This window comes from Phoca vitulina, unplaced genomic scaffold (assembly GCF_004348235.1).
Source record: "Phoca vitulina isolate PV1807 unplaced genomic scaffold, GSC_HSeal_1.0 scaffold21, whole genome shotgun sequence".
NCBI lineage: Eukaryota > Metazoa > Chordata > Mammalia > Carnivora > Phocidae > Phoca > Phoca vitulina.
This window is the reverse complement of record NW_022589724.1, coordinates 12907119-12920692: the sequence shown is the minus strand read 5'-3', so window position 1 is coordinate 12920692 and position 13574 is coordinate 12907119. Positions and strand designations below refer to the sequence as shown.

The 13574-nt window shown below is 42.0% G+C and overlaps 1 protein-coding gene across 1 annotated transcript in view; it reads right to left on the bottom strand.

Moving 5' to 3' along the window:
* HSDL2 (hydroxysteroid dehydrogenase like 2) overlaps positions 1-12802 on the bottom strand; it is a 55248-nt gene extending 42446 nt beyond the window's left edge. Inside the window, exon 1 of the mRNA XM_032418493.1 lies at positions 12627-12802. Within this exon, the coding sequence (XP_032274384.1) occupies positions 12627-12643 (17 nt within the window). The 5' untranslated portion in view covers positions 12644-12802. The remainder of the gene's footprint in view (positions 1-12626) is intronic.
* Between the last annotated feature and the right edge of the window lie 772 nt (positions 12803-13574).

Here is a 13574-nt window from a genome sequence, read left to right as displayed (position 1 = left end):
ACAAATAATGACCTTATAAGAAACCTCAATGTTTTAATTACTTATTAGGAACAGGAACTTCTGCATATTTTCACAATATATATGTTTCCTCCTCTAAAATTTTCTCTAGGGACGCCTGGGTGGCTCAGTCGGTTAAGTATCTGCCTTCGGCTCAGGTCATGATCTCAGGGTCCTGGGATGGAGCCCCACATCGGGCTCCCTGCTCAGCGGGGAGTCTGCTTCTCCCTCTGCCCCTCACCCCCCTGTTCGTGCTCTCACTCTCTCTCTCTCTAACAAATAAATTAAATCTTTAAAAATAAATAAGTAAAACTTTCTCTAAACCGGGGCACCTGGGTGGCTCAGTCAGTTGAGCATCTGCCTTCGGCTTGGGTGGTGGTCTCAGGTCCTGGGATCAAGCCCAAGACGGGCTCCCTGCTTCTTCCTCTCCCTCTGCTCCGCACCCCATCCCCGCTCATGCTCTCTCTCAAATAAATAAAATCTTTAAAAACATAAAAACAAACTTTCTCTAGGGCGCCTGGGTGGCTCAGTTGGTTAAGCAACTGCCTTCGGCTAAGGTCATGATCCTGGAGTCCCGGGATCGAGTCCCACATCGGACTCCCTGCTCAGCGGGGAGTCTGCTTCTCCCTCTGACCCTCCCCCGTCTCATGCTCTCTCTATCTCATTCTCTCAAATAAATAAATAAAATCTTTAAAAAAAAAAAAAAAAAAAAAAAAAACTTTCTCTAAACCTTCCTCCCTCCCTCCCTCCTGAAAGCTAACAGCTCTGTGATACTGCCATTGCACAATGATTTATAAATTATTACAACTGCAGTTGGCCAGTCTTGTTCGGATTTGGCAAATAAAATCTGGCCAGATAAAAAGTAAACCTTTTTTTTTGGTAAAGATTTTATTCATTTATTTGAAAGACAGAATGAGTGACAGAAAGAGTTATGAGCGGGGCGGTGGGGGATGGCGTGCAGGGGAGAAGCAGGCTCCCCCGCCGAGCAGGAAGGCCGACATGGGGCTCGAACCCAGGTCCCTGGGATCATGGCCTGAGCTGAAGGCAGTTGCTTAACCAACTGAGCCACCCAGGCGCCCCCAGATAAAAAGTAAATCTTAACAAGAAATGAGGAATTAATAAACTATACACACATGTATTTTTTTCCCCACAGAAAAAGTGTTAACAAAGCTTATTTTGAGTGATGCGATTATGAATAAATTTTATCACATTCTTTATATTTTTCAGGCTTTTTCAAATTTTCTACAATGAATACATACTACTTAAAAGAAATTATCTAAAAGCAAATCATTGCATAACAGATGCTCATCATTGCTCATAATAGCCAGATTGGGAAAAATGTAAATGTCTATCAACTGATGAGTGGATAAATAAATTGCAGTATATCTATACAGTGAAATATATTCAACAATAAAAAGGAAGTACTGATCCATGCTACATGGATGAACCTTGAAAACATTACGCGAAGTGAAAGAAGCCAGTCACAAAGGACCATACATTGTATGATTGCATTTATATGAAATGTCCAGAATAGGCAAATTTATTGAGACACAAGGATAGTGGTTGCCTAGGGGTGCAGGGGTTAGAGTTGATAGCTGAGAGGTGTGGGGTCTCTTTTGAAGATGATGAAAAGGTTTTAAAATTGATTGTGGTGGGGCGCCTGGGTGGCTCAGTTGGTTAAGCATCTGACTTCTGATCTCAGCTCAGGTCTTAATCTCAGGGTTGTGAGCTCAAGCCCCATGTTGGGCTGCCTGCTGGGTGTAGAGCCTACTTAAAAAAAAAAAAAAAAGCTTGTCGAAGGAGAAGGATAAAGAGAATACAGTGAAAGTGACAACAGCAAAGAGAAAAGGGGACAGTAACCAGATAAACAGACTTGTTAACAAAAAAGAACATAAGGTCTCTGCCAAGATCTATAGGATTTACACATCAGAAAAGGTCAGAGGTGAACATGGGGAAGGGTTTTGAAATAAGAAATAATTATTTTGGTAGGAAAGAAGGGAGTGGAGAAGAGGTGAAGAGAAACAATATTACCAACATTCCAGAAGCCACCAGCCTATTCCTCTAATTTTATCCTCCTTTCTCTCCCACCCCACAAAGTAACAACTAGTTTACATATGATTACTCATTCCCATTTTTTTACTATTCCTAATACCAACACATTTATGCCTAAGCCAAGGGCCAAATCTGACCCTCCATCTATTTGTGTATAGTCCTAAAGCTAAGAATAGTTTACAGATTAATATTTATGATCAATTTGAGGATAGGAAACATTAATTTTTTTTAAGATTTTATTTATTTTTTTAACAGAGAGACAGAGAGAGAACACAAGTAGGCAGAGCGGCAGCAGAGGGAGAGGGAGAAGCAGGCTCCCCGTTGAGCAGGGAGCCCGACACGGGGCTCAATCCCAGGACCCTGGCATCATGACCTGAGCTGAAGGCAGATGCTTAACTACTGAGCCACCCAGGTGCCCTGGGAACACTAATTTTGAACCCCAACGAAGCCAAACATTACCTCCCTGCTGTGTATTGAATTGCATCTACCAAAAGGATATGTTGAAGTCCTAACCTGTAGTACCTCAGAATGTGACCTTATTTGGAAACAGGATTGTTGCAGATGTCATTAGATGAGGTCATATTGGAGTCGGGTGGGCCCTTAATCCAGTATGATTGGAAATGAGGAGGGAAGACTACATGAAGACCCATATACAAGAATACCATGTGATGACAAAGGCAGAGATTGGAGTGATGCAAGCTAAGAATGCCAAGGATTGCTGGATGTCACCAGAAGCTTTCTCACACTGTGGAAGAGGCAAGGAAGAATTCTACCCAGAATTTCAGAGGGAGAATGGCCCAGGTGACGCCCTGATTTTAGACATCTAGCCTCTGGAACTGTGAGAGAATTAATTTATTTGCAGCCACTCAATTTGTGGTACTTTGTTATAGCAGCCCTAGGAAACTAATAAACCCTCTCTCTTCCCCCCCAAAAAGAATTTCATTCTTCTCATTGTACTGCCAAAAAATTGTACTTATTTTGAACTTTACTCATAAAAAATATTGTGGAAATTGGTTTCTCTCTTGTTATACCTATGTCTCAGGTACATGTAAATACTTATATATAATGTCATATATACATCTCATGCCTACATACTACCTCCAATTTTGCCTTTCGCCCATGAAGCCTAAAATATTTGCTATCTGGTCCTTTATAGGAAAAGCTTGCCTGGGGTGTGTGGCTGGTTCAACCAGTAGAGCATGCAACTCTTGATCTTGGGGTCAGGAGTTCAAGCCTCATGTTGGGCATATAAATTACTTTAAAAAAAAAAAATACGGTTTAATTTTTGCTTAAATTTGAACTTTATATAATGGATTCATACAGTATGTTACTGTACGATTCGCTTTTTTCACAAAATAGTGTGGAGATTTATCCATGTTGGTGCAGATAGCTACATTTATTTTAATTAATACATAATATCTACATATGAACATACTATAAATTATTCATTCTACTATTTATACATTTGGGTGATGGCTTCCAGTTTTCTTTTTTTTAAGATTTTATTTATTTATTTGAGATAGAGAGAGAGTGCACACGAGCAGGGGGGAGGGGCACAGGGAGAGGGAGAAGCTGACTCCCTGCTGAGCAGGGAGCCCAACGTGGGGCTCAATCCTAGGACCCTGGAATCATGACCTGAGCTGAAGGCAGACCTTTAAGCCACTGAGCCATCCAGGCAACCCTCTTTTTTTTCTATTATGAGCAATGTTGCTAAAAATATTCCTGTTCTGGGTGGCTCAGTCAGTTAAGTGTCTCCCTTTGTCTCAGGTCATGATCCCAGGATCCTGGGATCGAGTCCTGCATCAGGCTCCCTGTTCAGTGGGGAGTCTGCTTCTCCCTCTACCCCTCCCCACTGCTCATGATATCTCTCTCTCTCACGCACTCTCTCTCTCAAATAAATGAAATCTTTGAAAAAAATATTCTTATTCACTTTTTCCAGTCACATGTGCAAGAATTTCTCTAAGGCATATATACCTGCTGGTGAAACTGCTGGATTATAGGGTACTGTTGTAGATCAAACATGGCCACAAATCCTTTGGCATTCCTTCCATCAAGAGGAAGAATGTATTTTTCCCCTCCCCTTGAGTCTGGGTTAGCTTTATGACTTTTTTTGAGCAATATAATGGGATGGAAGTGATATTCTGAGATTTTCAACCCCATACGTTAGATGGCTGGCAGCTTCCACTGTCTCTCTCTTGGGAGCCGGATGCCATGATACAAAGTGGGACAGATTACCAAATGATGACCAGTCAAGTGAAAGAGGCCCTGGAGGGTAAGAGGCTGTCTAGGATGTTTCAGCCCCAGCCAAGGACTCAGCTAAATGCAACCGTATGAATGAACTCAACTTAGAGTATACAGAGCAGAAGAATCCAGTTAACCCACAACTGTGGATAAATAAAAAAAATCACTGTTGTTTAAACCATTACGTTTTGGAGTCATTTGTTAAACGGCAACAGGTAACTGAAACACACATTGAAGTTCAACTTTTCCAAATAATGCCAAACCTCTTTCCAAAGCAGTTAACAGTCCTACTAGCAGCAATATATGAAAGTTCCCATAGCTCCATGCTTCCCCAATACTTAACGTTAGACGTTTAAAATTTGTACCAATTTGGTAGATATGAAATGGTATCTCAGTGTTGTTTCGACTTAGATTTCCCTGATTACTAATAAGGCTAATTACTAGTAATTACTAATTACTAAAAATATTTTCCTATGTTAACAGTCATGTTCTTTTTCTGTGTAATTTCTATTGTTTTGTTCATCTTAATATTCTTAATGATTCATAAATCATATATATTTAAAATTGTATAGATTAAATGTTATAAATATGTAAATGTAAATTATATACTACATATAAACTATGTAAGTATTCATATACTTGGGCACCTGTCTGGCTCTGTCAGAACAGCATGACACTCTTAATCTTGGGGTCATAAGTTCAAGCCCCACACTGGGTATAGAGATTACTAAAAATAAACTTCACCAAAAAAGTATTCATGTATGGGGATGCCTGGGTGGCTCAGTCAGTTATGCGTCTGCCTTCAGCTCAGGTCATGATTCCAGGGTCCTGGGATTGAGCCCCATGTTGGGCTCCCTGCTCAGTGGGGAGTCTGCTTCTCCCTCTGCCCCTCCCCCTGCTCGTGCTCTCTTTCTCTCTCTCAAATAAATAATTGCTTTTAAAAAGTATTCACTTATGTAAATACATATTTGTATATATTTACATATTCAAATATATGCATTACATGTATCTATAAATCATATATACTTAAAATATCTTCTCATTTGTGGCTTGCCTTTTCACTATCTTTATACTATCTTTTTTTTTAAGATTATATTTATTTGAGAGAGAGAAAAAGCATGAGTGGGGGGAGGGGCAGAGGGAGAGGTAGAAGCAGACACCCCGATAAGCAGGGTGCGAACATGGGGCTCCATCTCATGATCCTGAGATCATGACCTGAGCCAAAGTCAGACGCTTAACCAACTGAGCCACAGAGGCACCCCTATAATATCTTTTGATGAGCAGAAATTCTTTATTTTCATGTAGAATTTATGAATCTTTTCTTTTACAGCCAGTGCTTTTGGGTTAAAAAAAAAATCCTTCCCTAACCACAACTGTATTAATTTGTCTTTCAAAAATTTTATGGTTTATCTTTTAAATTTTAGTCTTTAATTTACCTAGAATTCACTTTTATGTATGAACTGAGGTAGGGATCCAATTACATTTTTTTCCAATATGGACAACCAACTGTCCCAGTCTGAAAAGCCCATCTTTCCTACAGATCTTCAATTCTAGCTTTGTCAAGATGAGTCTCCATAAATATAGAGCTGTTTCTAGGCTTTCTCTTCTGTCCCATTGGTCCACATGGATTGCACTGTCTTAAGTGTAATAGCTTTATCAGTCTTAATAACTGGTAAGGCAAGTATTTTCAGTTTGTTCTTCCTCAAGAGTTTCTTGGCTATGCTTGGACCTTTGCTTTTCCACACATTATTTTAGAATCAGCTTATCTGGGGTGCCTGGGTGGCTCAGTTGTTAAGCATCTGCTTTTGGCTCAGGTCATGATTCCAGGGTCCTGGGGCCCCTGAATCAGGCTCCCTGCTCAGTGGGGAGCCTGCTTCTCCCTCTCCCTCTGCCTGTCCTCCCCGTGCAACAAGGGAGCGACAGGTCAACTAATCTTTGACAAAGCAGGAAAGAATGTCCAGTGGAAAAAAGTCTCTTCAACAAATGGAGTTGGGAAAATTGGACAGCCACATGCAGAAGAATGTAACTGGACCATTTCCTTACACCACACACACAAAAAAGCCTCAAAATGGATGAAAGACCTAAATGTGAGATAGGAATCCATCAAAATCCTTGAGGAGAACGCAGGCAGCAACCTCTTCGACCTCAGCCGCAGCAACTTTTTCCTAGAAACACCGCCAAAGGCAAGGGAAGCAAGGGCAAAATGAACTATTGGGACTTCATTAAGATAAAAAGCTTTTGCACAGCCAACAGTCAACAAAACCAAAAGACAACAGACAGAATGGGAGAAGATATCTGCAAATGACATATCAGATAAAGGGCTAGTATCCAAAATCTACAAAGAACTTATCAAACTCAACACCCAAAGGACAAATAATCCAATCAAGAAATGGGCAGAAGACATGAACAGACATTTCTGCAAAGAAGACATCCAAATGGACAACAGACACATGAAAAAGTGCTCAACATCACTGGGCATCAGGGAGATACAAATCAAAACTTCAACGAGATAGCACCTCACACCAGTCAGAATGGCTAAAATTAACAAGTCAGGAAATGACAGATGTTGGTGAGGATGCGGAGAAAGGGGAATCCTCCTACATTGTTGGTGGGAATGCAAGCTGGTGCAGCCACTCTGGAAAACAGTATGGAGGTTCCTCAAAAAGTTGAAAATAGAGCTACCCTATGACCAGACAATTGCACTACTATTTACCCCAAAGATACGAATATAGTATCCGAAGGGGCACCTGCACCCCAATGTTTATAGCAGCAATGTCCACAATAGCCAAACTATGGAAAGAGCCCAGATGTCCATTGACAGATGAATGGATAAAGAAGATGTGGTATATATATACAATGGAGTATTATGCAGCCATCAAAAAAAAAATGAACTCTTGCCATTTGCAACAATGTGGATGGAACTAGAGGGTATTATGCTAAGCGAAATAAGTCAATCAGAGAAAGACAAGTATCATATGATCTCATTGATCTGAGGAATTTGAGAAACAAGCAGAGGATCATAGGGGAAGGGAGGGAAAAATGAAACAAGAGGAAACCAGAGAGGGAGACAAACCATGAGAGACTTAATCTCAGGAAACAAACTGAGGGTTGCTGGAGTGGAGGGGGGCAGGCGGGATGGGGTGGCTGGGTGATGGACATTGGGGAGGGTATGTGCTATGGTGAGCACTGTGAATTGTGTAAGATTGATGAATCACAGACCTGTACCCCTGAAACAAATAATATATTATATGTTAATTTAAAAAACCCCACAAAAATACTAAAACAAAAGAAACAAAAAAATAGAAACAAAAAAAGTACTGGTAAATTAAGTACAGAAATCTACAAATGTATTTACAATAATAATTAGTAATAACACAATATTTGCACAAAGAATTAAAATATATTGTTAGAATAACATAAATTAAAAACAGAGTGATTAGAGTTTTAACTTTTCTAGGTCCTTGCATTGTTTGAGGGAATGGTAAAATTTTATTTACTTTAGACATTGTAAGCTATTTACATGTTAAAATTTCTGCATTAATGTGACAAATAGAAATACCAGACCTTGGGGTGCCCAGGTGGCTCAGTTGGTTAAGCATCCAACTCTTGATTTCGACTCAGGTCATGATCTCAGGGTTGTGAGATCGAGGGCTCCACACTCCGTGGGGAGTCTACTGGAGGATTCTCTCTCCTTCTCCGTTTGCCCCTTTTCCCGCTTGTGCACATACCCTCTCTCTCTCCCTAAAATACATAAATAAATCTTGGGACACCTGGGTGGCTCATCGGTTGGGCGTCTGCCTTCGGCTCAGGTCACGGTCCCAGGGTTGTGGGATCAAGTCCCAGCATCGGGCTCCTTGAGGGGCAGGGGTGGGGGGAGGGGGGGGCCTGCCTGTCCCTCTGCCTGCAGCTCCCCCTGCTTGTGCTCATGCTCGCTTTCTCCCTCTCTGACAAATAAATAAATAAGATCTTTTAAAAAAATACATAAATAAATCTTAAAAAAAATTTTTTTTAAAGAAATCCAAGACCTTAACAGTTCTGGGAGACAAGGATGGGATGCCGAGTGACATGGCTTTCAACAAGAAAAAGGACAAAAGTACCAAGAGCCAGGTTAGGGGATGTGAAAAAAAACTCAGTAACATGCTCTTGCCCAATGCAAAGGGGAGAGTAAAGATCTTCATCTGTTCTTCTGTTATGGAAACAGACAAGAGGAAGGTATACACTATAAAAATACAATAGTATTCTAATTATTGCACTAATACCACTACCAATAATAAATCTACTAAATTCAATTTTCTTGAACATTTCTGTCATTAGACCAAATCCCTCTGAAGATATACAAATTACTATGTTAAAAATTTTTTTAATTGGAGCGCCTGGGTGGCTCAGTTGGCTGAGCACCCGACTCTTGATTTAGGCTCAGGTCATAATCTCAGGGTCCTGAGATCAAGCACCATATCGGGCTCAGCAAGGAGTCGGCTTGTTTCTCTCCCTCTGCTCCTCCTCTCTCTCTCAATCTCAAGTAAATAAATAAAATCTTTTTTTTTTTAAGATTTAATTTATTTATTTTGAGAGAGTGAACATGCGCACAAGCAGGGGGAGCTGCAGAGGGAGAGGGAGAAGCAGGCTTCCCGCTGAGCAGGGAGCCCTATGCGGGGCTCGATCCCAGGACCCCGGGATCATGACCTGAGCAGAAGGCAGACACTTAACCGACTGAGCCACCCACGTGCCCTGTTTTCTTGTTTGTTTTTTTAGATTTTATTAAATAAAATCTTTTTACAAATTACTTGAATTATTTCTTTTTCTCTGTATATTTGAGATACACCGGATACATAGTTAAGTTCCTATGTTAATGTTTGCATTCCATTTTAGTTTAGCTCTTTTCTCTCATCTTTAGTGAAGGATGTTGTAAAACATGTACATGATTTTAAAGTTACAACCTTATAAATATGTACAAAGAAGTCCAATCTCTTACCTGTAGGTAACCAGCTTCAATTATTTCTGGCTTATCCTTCTTGTAGTTTTTCTTTTTTCCAAAAATACACAAATATACACACATATTTGTATAAAAACACATCATGTGTATGTGTGTGTAATTTTCCTTTCTTCACAGACTATTAAAGTGATTTTTTGAATGGAAGTATTGAGATGAGTATGTCTCAACTATTGCTTTAAAAGCCTCATCCCTTTGCCTTTGGTGTAGTTGGACTGATTCCCAGAAGGATAAAGGACATTTTTCTCCTCACAAAGAGTTTCAGGCATTGGCAAAAAGAAAGGCAAAGACAGTTTCTCCTCTTAACCTGAAGCCCTGGGCTGTCCTACTAAGGAACCCCCTCCAGCTCAAAAGCCTTAGAGCCATGGGAGTCAAGCAAGAAAGAAAGAGTCCAAATTTGTCAGTACCATTGGTGGACGGCTAAAACCTGCTAATGTAGAGTTAATCTACACTACAATTTACCAAACTTCTCTGGTACCTCAAAATCAGAATAAATGTGATGAAGTTTTTGTTTTTTAAAAAGAAAAGCAAGGGGTGCCTGGGTGGCTCAGTCGTTAAGAGTCTGCCTTCGGTTCAGGTCATGATCCCGGGGTCCTGGGATCGAGCCCCCATCAGGCTCCCTGCTACGCGGGGAGCCTGCTTCTCCTCTCTCCCACTCCCCCTGCTTGTGTTCCCTCTCTCGCTGTGTCTCTCTCTGTCAAATAAATAAATAAAACTTTAAAAGAATAAAATAAAAAATAAATAAATAAAAAGAAAAGCAATCACTTTTTTTTTTAAAAAAACTATACAAGCTACTCTGAAGTTCATTTGGAAAAATAAACATCCAAGAATAACCAGGAAAATTCTGAAAAAAATTCCAAATGAGGCAGAAACTAGCCTTCCCAGATATTTAAACATTTTATAAAACTAAAGCAATTAAAATAGTTCAGTAGTGGTGCATGAATCGACAGACTAAAGTAATAAAATAGAAAATCCAGAAACAGACCCCTATCACACAAGATTTCAGTTATATGATAGAGGTGGAATTTCTAACAGAAAGATTAACTAGTCAATCAACAGCACTAGTACAACTGCACAGCCAGCCATCTGAAACAAAATGGAGAGCTTCCTAACTCACTTCCTATGTCAAAATAGTAAGCAAAAGGGCGCCTGGGTGGCTCAGTCATTGGGCGTCTGCCTTCGGCTCAGGTCATGATCCCAGGGTGCTGGGATCGAGCCCCGCATCGGGCTCCCTGCTCGGCGGGAAGCCTGCTTCTCCCTCTCCCACTCCCTCTGCTGCTCCCCCTGCTTGTGCTCTCTCTCTCTCTGGCGCTCTCTCTCTCTCAAATAAATAAATAAAATCTTAAAAAAAAAAAAAAGACTGACTCAATAAAAACATGTTTCTGCATGATAAACAAACAGTATAGTCAAAATCAAGACACAATGAAAAAAGAATCCTGTACACCAGGCAAAGAAAAAGATACACAGATGGCTTTAAACCAGAATTTCTCAACCTGCACTATTGACATTTTGGACAAAATAATTCTTTACTGTAAGGGATTACGCTGTGCATTGCAGGACATTTACCAACGTTCCTGGACTCGAAAGATGCACATACCCCCATGCATACACAATTATGACAACCAAAAATGTCCCCAGATATTGCCAAATGTCCTATAAGGGTCAAAATTGCTCCTTGATGTGGACTTTAAACATTTAAAAAGATCCCCATCCTCACTCGTGATGCAAAATTTAACTGTAATGAAGTGCCATTTTTTTCAATTAGGTTTTTATTATTAAAACAAATATTTTTATTACCAAACATTTTGTTGTTTGCCAATGTGTGAGATTAGAAATCTCTCATTCAATCTTTTGGGTGTGCAACTTATTTTGGAGTGCCAAGGATATTTGCCATCGAAGTACAGAGTGCACATACTTTTTCATCCAGGAACTTCGCCTCCAGGAATGTGTCACACAGACACACTCAGATATGTGCAAACAGTGGATACAAGTTTAATCACGCAGCAATTACGCAGTAATAAAAAACTAGAAATGATCTGGTATCCAATGATAGGGGACTGGTTAGACAAATAATGGTACATCAATACAATACCATGTAACCACTAAAAGAGAAGATCTGCATATACATACCTAAAATGTATGCGTGTCCCAAGACACATTATGTAAAAATAAAAAGGGAGTGTGCTACGATTTTTTTAAAAGTGGTCTGTGTCTCTGTGTGTGTTTAGGGTGGTGTACAAATGTTTATAAACGCAGAGACTATCTCTGGAAACATACGAGAGAGTAACTGGGAAACTGAATATTGGGGATGGGGAAACTCACTTTCTACCTTACACCCTTTTGGACTTTTTTAAGTCTTTTCGCCATGTGCCTGTATGTTTCAAGCAAATTATAAAACAGACAAGTCACTCCGCTCAAGCCACTTACACTAGAAACAAAGTAGAATGGTGGTTGCCAGGGGCTAAATAGGGAAAGGAGGAGAGGGAGGAGTTAATGGGTACAGAGTTTCTTCTGCAAGTTGAAAAAGTTCTGCAGAATGGTTGCAGACAATGTGAATATACTGTACACTTAAAAATGGTTAAGATGGTAAATGCTGGGGCGCCTGGGTGGCTCAGATGGTTAAGTGTCTGCCTGCGGCTCAGGTCGTATCTCAGGGTCCTGGGATCGAGTCCCGCGACAGGCTCCCTGCTCAGCGGGAAGCCTGCTTCTCTCTCTCCCTCTACTACTCCTCCCTGCTTGTACTCTCTCACTCTCTCTGTCGAATAAATAAATAAAATCTTAAAAAAAAAAAAAAAAAAAGGCAGATGCTATGTGTATTTTACCAGTATTTTTAAAAATTTTAAGTGAACTGCCCCCCAGAACCCGAGAAAAAGATACCCATATTTAAGATTAGTTTAATTTGTTACTAATTTGAAAATCACTTTTTAAGCACCCCATCATTATTTCATTATTTCAGAACTGTGAGTTCGGAAAACGTGAAGAACCATTAGCGGTACAGTGACCTTTCACCCAGAACTTACAAAACCTTCAGCAAAACAATGCAAAAACCCAAGATAGGGCCCGCCCCGCGAGCGGCGGGGTAACCCGACTCTGGATCCTTTACTTGTGGGAGAGATTTGCACGTGGCTGCCACCCTGAGGGACACAATTCTGGGGTACTTTCACGCGTCACCGCGGATTCCAGGAACACTGCGGCCAGCGTGGACCAGCACTCCAGAGCTCGCCCTCCCACCGCCGGGGCCGCGACCCCCGAGCCATCCACTCTGGCCCCACCTAGCCGCGCACTCCGCCCGGCCGAGTCTTCTCCCTCTCCCCCTCCCCACCCCGCGACGCCCCCATGCCCTTACCCCGTGTTGGGTAACATGATTTTCTTAGAGCAGAGGCGGCGGCGACAGCTGCGGCAGCGAGCGTACAGTGAGAGGCGGGGCTTCTCGCCTCATTTAGCCCAGTCCCTTGAGCCCCACCCCCACTCCCCACCCCCAGGCCTGCGGGGAATGGGTGTCGGAGGTAGCGGCAGATCTCTGAGTGCGCCTGCGCACGCAATGGGCCTCCCGGCGCTCGGCGCTAGTTTCCACCTTCCCCGCCTGGCCCCAGGAAACGAGCTCTCTGCGCAAGCGCTGGGAAAGAAAGGCAATTCCACCCCACCCTCTCGCGGGGCTCTGCGGTGACAATCGGTCTCCCGCCGGCGTCCGGCGTAGTGGGCGCGTCAGCCACTACGTACGTACGCTGCTCCCTGCTTCGTTACTCCGCTGGTGGGGTGGCCGTTTGAGTCGAGCGCTGGGGACCTAGAGGGCTAGGGTGCAGCTCCTCCTCTGCAGAGGAGTACCTGACCTGCAAGTACTTTGGCTCTCGTTCTTCTGTCCCTCCGTGGCCCGAGCCTGGGTGCCTGTCTGGCTGCACGCGCTCCAAAGAGGGACAAGTTTTCCTCGCCAGATACTTGCTGCCAGAAGCCGGCCAGCATCGCATTTGGACTCTCGCAAGGAATCTGGAGTAAAGCCCGCCGGACCTCACCCGTCTAAAGATAGCCCTGTGATGAGCAGCAACTTCTGGATCTGAACTCTTCGCAATAGCCTGGGGGAGAATGCATAGTTAGCTCTGGTCTTCCAGAAGAAACGCCCAAACTCAGTGCAGGAATAAGGTGAATTTTGGGATCTAGTACGGCGGGTTTTTTTTTTTTTTAAGTTTTTATTTAAATTCCAGTTAACGTACAGCGTAATAATAGTTTCAAGTTTACAATATAGTGATTCAACACTTCCATAGGACACCAGGTGCTCATCACAAGTGCACTCTAGTAT